Consider the following 12272-nt stretch of genomic DNA (forward strand, 5'->3'; position numbering starts at 1 on the left):
TCCTTAAAAATTCATGCGATATTTTTAGATAATTGTCCCGCATACATTCTGTGAAGGAATACAGCCCAGCCAATTGTACCAATTGATCAAAGATCAATATCCTCTGATCAATTTAACAGCTGTGCAAAGACGACATTTTAATGATGCGACTGGAAGACAGCAAATACAATCACTTTGTGCGCCACAATATAGCGCAGTCTACCTTCAAGTATTGCATAAGTAAATCGTCATATTCATCATCAATATACTAGTTACCTACTTATAGATTATTATCAATAATAGATATACCTATAATTCTTCGTGGTATTTAATTTAAATTTTTTAATTCATTCATATAACATTATCATACCTTTATCGCCTTTATCAATTTACTAGCTGTTCCGCGCGGTTTCAGGTCCGCATTGCTCCGCTCCTGTTGCTCTTAGCGTGATTATATTTATAGCCTATAGCCTTCCTCGATAAATGGGCTATCCAACACCCGAACAATTTTTTTAATTCGGACCAGTATTTCCTGAGATTAGCGCGTTCAAACAAACAAACAAACTCTTCAGCTTTATAATATTAGTATTATATTATAGACACGTATAGATTTCATTTATTGCGGTATTAAATTCGTTGCTATAGCAAACTCAAACTCAAACTCAAACATGACCATGTTTCAGATTTTACGCACTCACAGCTGCTGCAGCGGTGCTCAAATATGTTGAGTACATACAATGCATAGTTTTTGCCAGAGAATCTATTAAAATCGAATATCATTCATCTGAGAATACAATGATTATTGGTACCTAAAATCGATGTAACTTTTTCTACAGTTCTGAATTTAATGCACCCAATAAAAATGTCGTTTATTTACTCGTAGATGTAGGTACAGCAACACAATTAGAGCTTGTTCAGCCTTTAGTACCATCAGCAGGGCCAACTTGTTGTTTACTCGGTGTTCTTGGTCCAACTTACACTGTAGGTGGTATAAGAGCATTGAGAGCTGCGATACTCCAACCTTCTTGTAAAAAGGAATTTATAGAAGCTCGATTGGATGCAGTGCAAGAACTGATTGAAAATGATTCTGGGATTATGTCTGGGTTACAAGTATCAATGCGTTTTTATTCCTCAAATTCGTTTTTTTTTTCAAAGAAAACTTTGTTATTTCAATGGTTGATTGTGTCCTTCTACAAAAAGCTTCTATTTTTCTTAATCTAGGACACTATAAAGAAATTATCTGAAATAGACAAAATTCTCTTACTCTGCATAGAGACAAACCAACAAATGGATAAACATGGAGAAGCGCAGCTGAATCAAACACTTCTCTTGAAAACTACTATGGATATGGTCCCAAATTTGGTAGACGCTCTGAAACCAGCTGAGAGTGGTCGTCTTAGGAAAATTAAGATGGTACCGTTGCAAATCCTTGCGCGTTTCTGTTTTCCTTTCCCAATAAATTAGGAATATTTAATGAAATCTTATGTTATTAGGATTTTGAAAACCCACATTACAATGAAATAGCAGAACGTATACGGGGTGTTTTGTTGGATGATGCCCACCTAGAGAAAGGTGCTATGGGAAGTCTTCAGAGATGCTTTGCTGTGAAACCAGAAATCAATGGCCTTCTAGATGTAGCTAGAAGAACGTATTCTGAACTCATTGAAGATATCCAAAAGATCGTTGAACAACTTAGCGAGACTTATGATTTACCCATTCGATTGAATCAAAATGTTATGAAAGGATTTCATATTGTTTTACCTGTTGCTCCTAAAAACAGGAGAGATTTCAATGTTAACGATTTACCTGCAATTTTTATACAGGTTGATAATATATTGATCTACTTGCTCTATTAAAAATTATTTTGTCATCTATTTCAAGTAAATTAAGTATTTTGTAGGTACATTTTAATGGATCGTCTGTGACAATGACAACAGAAGAGCTAGTTGTACTTGACCACCAAGCGAAAGAAGCTCTTAATGAAATTCAGAAAATGAGTAATATGTATGGAAAATTGTTTTATTATAGTACCTTCTCAAAAAGACCTACATATCGAACATAAAATACCATGTCTTCATTTTCCCTTTTTAGTGTTATTTCTGCCCTACTGAAGGACTTGAGACCTTTTATGCCAAGTCTTTACAAGCTTTGTGAAAATGTCGCAGAGTTGGATATTCTGATAGCTTTAGCGCAAGTAATATTATTTGATTGTCTCTTAATTTTTTAACATTTGAAATTGTAAACGTCCAATTAATTTGTGTGTGTATTTTTTTTAAGATTAGTACAGTTGGCTCATACATTCGTCCAGACTTTAACGACTATATGGATATTAGGAATTCTGTGCATCCTCTTTTAGACTATAATAGTCAAGTTATGCCTATTCCTAATGATGTGGTAACAGTTTTTATTTCAAATTAAATATCTGTAGACATATTTCATTTTATTGATTTTATATTAATAGTGGTTGAAATGTTTCAGTTTGCAAGTCCTGAATATAATTTTACAATAATTACGGGGCCAAATATGGGAGGAAAGAGTATTTACATCAAGCAAATAGCTATCATGCAAGTTATGGCTCAGGTAAGCTTACTATTTGATCATTATTTCAATTACTTTAATAATTATTAGCTTTAATAAATTAACTTTTTTCCTTTCAGTTAGGTTGTTTCATTCCAGCCACAAATGCTGTTCTGCGACTTTGCGACCGTATTTTTTCCAGGATAGGTTTTAATGATAGCGTCGAGTTAAACGCTTCCACATACGTAATTGAGGTCTAAAAATTCTTAATTTTTTGTAATAAAACTGTATCCTAAAAATTTATGAGGATTATTTATCGTCATTTTCATTGTAGATGAAAGAAATCCAACACATATTGAAAGGGCTTACTCGATGTAGCTTGGTTATTATAGATGAGTTGTGTAGGTAAGACCATCATAAAATGCGTACCAAAATAAAATGTCTGATATGTAAGTATGTAAGTACAGGGTGTCTCATAAGTACCCAACGATTTCATGATGCAAAAAATTAAACTAATTATTGGTTTTAAAATATAATATTGACAAATTTAATAGAAAACAAAAGGAATTTTTATTTTTTGAAGATTACATCGTTGAGATGGCGTCCATTACGATGCCGACATTCTTCGAGTCTTTGGTGAAAGTTTCTGAAAACTTTCTGAAGAAGAGGTCTATCTACGGACGCAATTTTTTCTCTGATGTTGGTCTTCAAGTCGTTCAAAGTTTGCGAAGAATTATCATACACATTTGACTTAAGATACCCCCATAAAAAAAATCGGGTGGCGTCAAATCCGGGCTTCTGGGGGGCCATTCAATGTCACCCCTTCTTGAAATGACTTTTTCGGGAAACAATTGGTGTAGGGCTTCAGTTGAGTGGTTAGTTGTATAGGATGTGGCTACATCCTGTTGGAACCATGTCCTGAAATTATAATGCTCACATTCTTGAAGCTCTGGCTCGAAATAGTTGCGTAGCATGGCCACATAATTCTTATTTGAGGTTGACGTCGCACCGAACTTGCCACCAACTCAATGTTTTCATCCGTTCTTACACTTCTTGGGCGCCCAGATTTCTTGCTTCCTGTTGTTTTTCCGGTAGTGTTGAAACACCGAATCCATGAGAGTATGGTAGAGTTGCTGGGCGTTTCATCAATATGCCTCAATCGATAATTGAGACGATACGAATAAGCGATTTATTGTTTTGAAAATAGGCGCGAACGCAAAAACCGCGTTGCTCTCCCGTGAACGACATGGCGGCAACTAAAAATCCTTGGAACGCGCTAGCTAATGCCGCACTCACCGCTCCCATCTGTTGCGCCGGCTAGTCTAGACACGCTTTTGAAATCGTTGGGTACTTATGAGACACCCTGTATAAGGAAATGTTAAAAATTAACAAATAATATTCTAGAGGCACATCAGTCGAAGAAGGTACGACCATTGCATGGGCAATATGCGAAGAGCTAATAGCAAGCGAAGCATTCACATTTTTTACAACACATTTCATGTATCTTACTAGACTGGAAGACCTGTATTTCAACGTTGTTAAGTAAATGATGCTTAAAAACGCTTTTATTAAGTTTCATCGACATCGTATTGAATGAAACCTCGATAAAAACAAAAATTACATAAATTTTCAGCCGACATACAGCTGTTGCAGAAGAAGACACGGAAAACTCAGAAAAAAGGCTCATTTATCAACACAAAATCGAATCAGGAATATCCAAAATTGACAATTACGGCTTAGCCTTAGCGGCTAAAACTAATTTGCCTGAAGAAACCGTGAACCTGGCTAAGGAACTGGCTCAATTAATTGCAACAAGAAAAAAGGTTTGTTTAAAAATTTAACACAAATCCTCAGGTATAGTTAATTACAATCTATAATAGTACCTATATGATGTTAATGTATTGTTTCAGCCCCAACATTACCTAACAGACAATAGATGTGATGATCGTACTGTATATGGAATCAATGCTAAAATTGCACAAGAAAAAAGGCAGAATCCCAATATTAATCTGGAAAGTGCAGTTAAAAAATTCGCGTCAGAAAATACAGAATTAGTAGAAAAGCTAAGGATGCAAAGCAGCAATGATAAAACAATTTTAAACACGAAAAATACAACAGAAGGGTCGAGTGTTATTAATTCTGATAGTAATTCTGGCAATAATGAAGAAAGAGCGAAATATGATAAAAACGTGATGAATAGTAGTATAAGTAATAACAAGGAGGAAATTGTAATCGATAAAAACATGAATCCAACATCAGTAAAATTTTCAACAGAATTACTCAATACTTTTCTGAATACTACGGATACTCTTGATGCTAAAAACGATGATAGCTGTAAATCGCCGGTATGTAGAATAGATGAAAATGTAAGAAATCCAGGAGCTGAACTTGAATTACACTATTCCAATGAGTTAAGAGTGAGTAATAAAAGTATGAATTTTGATGATGACGATAAAATTTCCGGTAATCAGCAAGATTCGTCTAATAGAATAGACAACAGTAACAATTTGAACGTAAACGATGATATACTAGAATCACAATCAAATATGAATAATTACATAGAGTGTTATAATAAAGAATCTGAAATTGATTCAGATTTGGCTGAAGCTTTAACCCAAAGGATAGAAGAATGTAGTTCAAACTCAAAACAAAGCAGTGAAATTTTATCAAGCGATGAAGAACTGATGGAAGAAACCATTAATGAAATAATACATGAAATACACTTTGAAAATCTTGTGCTCACTCCACCACCTGCTTTTCGGGATATTATGTAGATTATAGTTAATTTTAATACAATATTTTAACAGCTATATACTATTTTCTTTTTTAACCGACTTCAAAAAAAAGGAGGAGGTTATCAATTCGGCCGGTATTTTTTTTATGTATTTACACCGATTACTCCGAGGTTTCTGAACCGATTTACGTGATTCTTTTTTTTCGATGCGGGATGGTGTCGAATTGGTCCCATAAAAATTGTATTCAGATAGGACCAGTAGTTTTTATTTTATGAGCATTTTTGTCTGTACTCGATGACTTAATTGAAATGTAGCAAGTAACTTTGATTCACTTCCCGGTATCCGATTGAGCTGAAATTTTGTATACGTATGTAAATTATTGGATAGCGATGAAACATTATCATGACATAGAGCTGATTTGATGATGAAATCGGAAGGTGGCCATAGGAACTCAGTAATATATTGACTCAACTCTATCGAGTTTGGGCTCGTTTGATTCGTGTTGAAAAATACACTAAAAATTATTAAAAAATAACTGCCTTAAAAACAACCGACTTCAACAACGGAAAAGTAAAAAATAAAAAAGATTTTATGTTATTAATTACTACATATTATTTAGATGTGCTATTTATTAAATAGGTTTGAAGAAGGTTTGAAGTCGGTGCCAAACACTGATGTCGGTTGTTTTTAACGCAGTTATTTTTAAGTATTTCCATTTTTTTTACTACCGTAGTCCACTATGGTATAAAAAATATCTCGATGCATAAAAATGATATAATGTAGAAATTACAAGCCATGAAATTTTCTGTGCATATCGAGTAGGTCTGAAATAGGAAAATACTATATTTTTATCCGCCTAAATGATAAGAGTAAGGCAGAATGAGATGCAACTTTACAAATACGTCGAATCACGAGTGGTAGGGATAAGAAAAATATGGCGCGTAAGAGCGTTTTCACATTATCCGATCCGATATCGGATATCGGACGCCGATAGCCGATATCCGATATCGGATACAATTTGCCCTTTCACATTGTCCGATAAAATCGTTCCGATATCATCATGAGTGATGCCAGAAATTTTTAGAGAAAACTAAACTAAATTGCCAGTTGATAAAAAAGGTATAATAAAAAAAATCAAATGTTATAAATCATAGTTGTAAATGTACATTAAAAATAACTACGATAAAGAAAAACAACTTCAAAAAAGAAAAGTAAAATGTAAAAAAATATTTGATATCACAAATATTATTTAGATGTGCTATTTACTAAATAGTTTTGATATCGGTCATTTGTATAACATAATACACTTTATATGTAATATAAAAATAAAATCGGTGTGAAATCTCCTCCTTTTTTTGAAGTCGGTTAAAAACAAAGCACTCAATGACAACAATACAATAAACAGCACAACCAACATCCGAGTAGGAGGAGGAGCGAGGCAGAATGAGATAAAATAAAGATGATAGACACTAATGTTTTCGAAGATAGATATTTGAATTTAAGAACGCAATATATTTTTGTTTACTTCAGTTCAGCCAATTGCCGTATATTTTAATACGGCAAATAAAAATACCTGCCGTATAAATCGTATTTTAAATGCCTATAAATACTTAAATGTGTGTTGTCTTAATAAAAAAAGGTTTCTTTTAATAGAAAGGGTTTTAGGTTAAAAGCAAAGAATTTTTTCAAAGATTGAGCGCCCTATAAGACTGAAAATACACAAACTCTAGTGCTTTTTTGCTGTTGGTATACTTGCCTTTTCGAAAATTGAGTTGGCAACACTGAAAATTATCGTCCGATAGCCACTGGGAATATCGGTATCGGCTCCGATATCCGATATCGGACCGGACAATGTGAAAGACAGGCACATATTTCATACATTTTACTTCCCTCCGATATCGGATATCGGCTATCGGCTTCCGATATCCGATATCGGATCGGATAATGTGAAAACGCTCTAACGGTTAACGGAAAAATGTCACGCGTAACTAAAAAATGTTGCACTAAATTTTCCAACCCCGATAAAAAAGTTTCACTTCAATAAATTTATTAATTTTAATATAAATTGTGCTAAACATTCAAAATGAATCATAGAAACAATAAAGAAAACCACAGAAAGTGAAGAAGAAGTTTAGAAATACCACAGAAATGAAACAGAAATACATACTTATTTTCTCTATGACTATCGATAAAATGGTAACCCTGGGAAAAACAAAGACAAAATGTTTTTTTTATGTCCATGCCAAAAATGCAAATGGCTGCGTTAAGCGTTTGTCGTTTGGCTTTTTGCGTTGAATTTTACCAGTGAAAACATGTGAAATTTACTTAATACAGTTTATTCAATGTTATTTATAACGATTGTTCAATAAACTTTATAAACTGTAGAGTAAAAGGCAAAGTGAGTTAACAAGTTTTATTTGTTGGTTGCCGGTCGTTGTATGAGGGATGAGCGTATAGTGTACCACGCGTTTTTGTTTATAGAAAGGTAGCAGCCATGTCGCTGCCGCCGTATTTGCTGGGTCCCAACCCCTGGGCCACAATGATGGCCCAGCAGCAGTTGGCGGCGGCTCAGCAAGCAGCATTGCAGGCGCATGCAGCCGCCGCTGCAGCTGCACCGCCAGTGCCCCCAAGTCAACCACCGAAGCCTCATCATATACCCGAGGAAAAGATAAAAGAAAAGAGTGAGCACCTTTCTTTCTATTTAAGCTAAGCTTGTTGAACTTTTTAGGTTATATATTTATGTTTGTATCGAAAAAAATAACACTTGTTTATCGTTCTGATTCTCTGCTAGTTTATAAAATGAATGATTATGTTAATGCTTATAAAATGAATGATTGTTTATACTAAAATCTTAAATGATCAATTTGTTATTTTTCTTATTTATTGAATTAGTTACGGATCACAAATACGCAAACTAGGTCATGCTAGGTTCTATGTGTTCACTATAAGCTGAATAACATTATAAAATTTATGTAGAATAGGTAACAGTCCTCTCAACTACTTTTTAATTAACATTGTACATTCATCTCCCTGCGAGTAAACAGGGAACAACATGGTGATTATAATTATCATGCAACTTTGAACTTTTATACATTCATACATATTAATATGTAGAATTTATCAAACACTAGACACCCTACTAAATATAAGCAATTATTAATTTGAAATTTCAATCACTACATATATATTAAAGTACAAAGCAAAGTCGCTATTTCCGTCCCTATGTCCCTTTGTATGCTTAAATCTTTAAAAGTATGCAACAGATTTGCGGGCTTTTTTGATAGATAGAGTGATTCAAGAGGAAGGTTTTAGTATATAATTTATTAGGTTTTATACAAAGCAGGCGAAGCCGCGGGCGGTAAGCTAGTATAGTATAAAGCAAATTCACTACCTGCTGTCTGTTTGTTGCATTTCTTCATTTCCACAATACATGAGGGTTTTTATTCGTGCAAAAGTTGTGTGTAAATTTTTCATTTAATGAACATTTTCTGTCTCTGAGCATCATAGACAGGGCAGTTAACAAGTTTGTAATCATCTTTCATAATCATATATCAATTTAATCTAAACACCCTTATAATAAAAGGGATTGAAAACAAACATAACAAATTTGCTAGTTATTAGTTATTATTTGCTTATTATTTCTTATTCCCATTTAAGGCACTAAGGTTTCTCAATTAAAGATTGTTGTTGAAACTATTTCCTGTGGGGTAAATTATTTGCAATGGATATTAGTTTTCCATTCTAGTATCAGTGGAAAGTGCTGTTGTTGCAAACATTTATTTTAATACTATTTAATTTATAAGTTTGTGTCACAGCCTGCCAGCTTAAGTTGTAAAAAAATTGGTTCTAATCAGTAAATTTTGGGACTACTGCACTACTTTTTTGAAGAATTTGTTTGTTTTAGTAATTGATATAGGAAGTTCATTTTATTTTCCTTCAACAGCTACGAAATGGCTCCAACTGCAGTCAAAACGTTTCGCCGAAAAGCGAAAGTTCGGTTTCGTCGACGCACAGAAGGAAGATATGCCACCTGAACACATTCGTAAAATTATTCGTGACCATGGTGACATGACTAGCCGAAAATACAGACATGACAAGCGTGTGTATCTTGGTGCGCTGAAATACATGCCACATGCTGTGATGAAGCTTCTTGAAAATATGCCCATGCCCTGGGAGCAAATCAGAGATGTTAAAGTTCTTTATCACATTACGGGAGCCATTACCTTTGTTAATGAAATTCCATGGGTCATAGAACCAGTGTATATAGCACAATGGGGTACAATGTGGATCATGATGCGTCGCGAGAAGCGAGATCGTAGACACTTCAAGAGAATGAGATTCCCCCCATTTGATGATGAGGAACCTCCACTGGACTATGCTGACAATATTTTAGATGTGGAACCTCTAGAGCCAATTCAAATAGAATTGGACCCGGATGAAGACGGCGCTGTTGCTTCATGGTTTTACGATCACAAACCACTACTGGGAACAGTTCATGTCAATGGTTCTACATACAGGAAATGGAATTTGACATTGCCGCAAATGGCGACATTGTATCGACTTGCAAATCAGTTGCTAACAGATTTAGTGGACGATAATTATTTCTATCTGTTTGATTCCAAGAGTTTCTTCACTGCAAAGGCTCTGAATATGGCTATACCTGGAGGACCTAAATTTGAACCTCTGGTAAAAGACAATTCTGCTGGAGATGAAGATTGGAATGAATTTAATGACATAAACAAGATCATCATTCGGCAACCAATTAGAACTGAATACAGAATTGCATTCCCATATTTGTATAATAATTTGCCACATTTTGTACAATTGTCATGGTGAGTATTTGTTTTACATATCATACAATCTTGGTCAAATTATAATTGAAAACTAGCATAACCTTTCTTTCTGTTACAGTGTTATAAATAAACTTCTTGTTAAACATTTCATCTCTTTGCAGGTATCATACACCAAATGTGGTATACATCAAAACAGAGGATCCAGATTTACCAGCTTTCTACTTTGATCCTCTTATCAATCCAATTTCGCACAGACACACTGTCAAATCCCTTGATCCTGTGCCTGATGAGGAAGAATTTGTTTTGCCAGAAGAAGTGACTCCCTTCTTGCAAGAGACTGCATTGTATACAGATAATACAGCAAATGGCATTGCTTTGTTATGGGCACCAAGGCCATTCAATATGAGATCAGGTAAGATACAATATCAAAATTTAAGTGAACATAACTACAAATTTCAATGTTTTGTTCATGTCCATTTCCAATAGTTTAAATACTTTGTAAACTGATTTAATTTCACATAGTGCACAATATGCCCGTTTTATTTTGTAGATTCTTCTTATACCAATTGATATTATTTTTTAACATAGGTCGTTGTCGCCGTGCTATCGATGTACCGCTTGTAAAGACCTGGTACAAGGAACACTGTCCACCAGGGCAACCTGTAAAAGTGCGAGTTTCGTATCAGAAATTACTGAAATATTACGTACTTAATGCGCTCAAACATCGCCCACCAAAGCCGCAGAAGAAGCGGTAAGTCTCTAGTTTTTATGTAAACATAATTTTTGGTAACCTATTAAAAACTCGAATTTCTATTACCCGAATCTTAAAACCCCGAAAACGGTTGTTAGAACTTTTAAAAGACAGATGTAATGAATGACAAATTTTTAAAATTCCTTTTTTAATTGCCCAGATGAATCAATTTCCAGATGCACCAAAACCAGATTTTTAAAAAGTTTTTTTTTTGTTTCCCGTATTCTCATAATCCAGATCTCAATATACCAGATTCTCAGAATACTTTTTTTTGTTTCCCATCGTACCATTTTCCAAATAAACTATTGCCAAATTTTCATAATCTTTTTATTTGGTTCCCATATAATCGTATAACAGATAAACTATTGCCAGATTTTCATAATCTTTTTATTTGATTTCCATACAATCGTGATTATACTATTACTATCGACTGAAAATAAACATTGTCAGTAAGTAAATTTATTGTTTTACTTGTCCATTACAGACCGGTTTTAGTGTCAAAGTCGACTCAGTAGGTTAGGTTTGAACTACGACCCCCACGCCAGAACCGACTCGCTATTGTTTTACTTGCCCATTACAGAAAGGTTTAAGTATCAAATTCGACTCAGTAGGTTAGGTTAGGTTTGAACTGTGACCCCCCATGCCAGAACCGACTCGCTATTGTTTTACTTGCCCATTACAGAAAGGTTAAAGTGTTAAAATCTATTCAGAAGGTTAGGTTAGGTTCGTGCTGCGTCCCACTGGAAGGATTACGTTTTGCTGGATATCGTTTATTGGAATTTCAAAAATCTGGACATTGTTTGTCTGGATATCAATTAACTGTATTTCAAAAATTTGTGTTTTAAAAATCTGGCTTTCGTGCATATGGATTACGGTCATCTGGATTATGTGCATTTAGATTTCGTATGTCTGTAATTCATTCGTCTGGATTGTAAAACGTCGTACAAATAAAGAAATGGGCAAATGAAATTCGGAGTTGCGATTATATGGCAAACAAAACTTCGAAATTTTAAAATTCGGGGTTATGAAAAAATGTCCAAACGTTTTCTGGATTATGATATTCGGAATATTAAAATTCGAGATTAAGATAGGTACTTAACCATAATTTTTTCATATGAAAATGACCCAAAATGGTAAATTAATATTTTTTTCTTTAACAGATACTTATTCCGCTCGTTCAAATCAACAAAATTCTTCCAAACGACAACACTGGACTGGGTGGAGGCTGGTCTCCAAGTGTGCAGACAAGGCTATAATATGCTGAACCTGCTCATTCACAGAAAGAACCTTAATTATCTCCATCTTGATTATAACTTCAACTTGAAGCCTGTCAAAACGCTCACTACTAAAGAGAGAAAGAAATCGCGGTTCGGAAATGGTAAGCTATAATATTATTGTCGATTATAAATTTTGCCTTTAAGATACACATATTTAGAATATTAAATGCTCCTTACTTTTGCTATTTTTCACAAAAATATGCTCTTGTTCTTATGAAAA

General features: G+C 34.2%; 2 protein-coding genes across 2 annotated transcripts in view; both read left to right on the top strand.

Annotated features, from left to right (window-relative positions):
* The first annotated feature begins 1320 nt into the window (after positions 1–1320).
* LOC149903572 (mutS protein homolog 4-like) lies at positions 1321–5270 on the top strand. The gene is made up of 11 exons (XM_090108928.1): positions 1321–1392; positions 1473–1802; positions 1880–1983; positions 2071–2173; positions 2257–2373; positions 2458–2559; positions 2637–2750; positions 2831–2901; positions 3901–4038; positions 4130–4319; positions 4407–5270. The coding sequence occupies exons 1-11, from the start codon at positions 1321–1323 to the stop codon at positions 5268–5270; spliced, it is 2205 nt and encodes a 734-aa protein (XP_089965054.1).
* Positions 5271–7498: 2228 nt separating this feature from the next.
* Prp8 (pre-mRNA processing factor 8) overlaps positions 7499–12272 on the top strand; it is a 28686-nt gene continuing 23912 nt past the window's right edge. Inside the window, exons 1-6 of the mRNA XM_090108670.1 lie at positions 7499–7629; positions 7713–7912; positions 9175–10063; positions 10186–10436; positions 10613–10775; positions 11936–12153. Coding sequence (XP_089964796.1) covers positions 7726–7912; positions 9175–10063; positions 10186–10436; positions 10613–10775; positions 11936–12153 — 1708 coding nt within the window. The 5' untranslated portion in view covers positions 7499–7629; positions 7713–7725. The remainder of the gene's footprint in view (positions 7630–7712; positions 7913–9174; positions 10064–10185; positions 10437–10612; positions 10776–11935; positions 12154–12272) is intronic.

Source organism: Colias eurytheme, chromosome 13, assembly GCF_061535395.1.
Source record: "Colias eurytheme isolate Ceu_HAF_F1 chromosome 13, ilColEury1 Martin Lab GWU primary, whole genome shotgun sequence".
Classification (NCBI taxonomy): domain Eukaryota; kingdom Metazoa; phylum Arthropoda; class Insecta; order Lepidoptera; family Pieridae; genus Colias; species Colias eurytheme.

Excerpts from the sequence above, each read along its gene's own strand:
- LOC149903572 (XM_090108928.1), top strand. The coding sequence starts at position 1,321 with ATGGATATGGTCCCAAATTTGGTAGACGCTCTGAAACCAGCTGAGAGT. Across the intron at positions 2,751-2,830 it reads CTTCCACATACGTAATTGAG|ATGAAAGAAATCCAACACAT; the intron begins GTCTAAAAATTC and ends TTTTCATTGTAG. Across the intron at positions 4,039-4,129 it reads CTGTATTTCAACGTTGTTAA|CCGACATACAGCTGTTGCAG; the intron begins GTAAATGATGCT and ends ATAAATTTTCAG.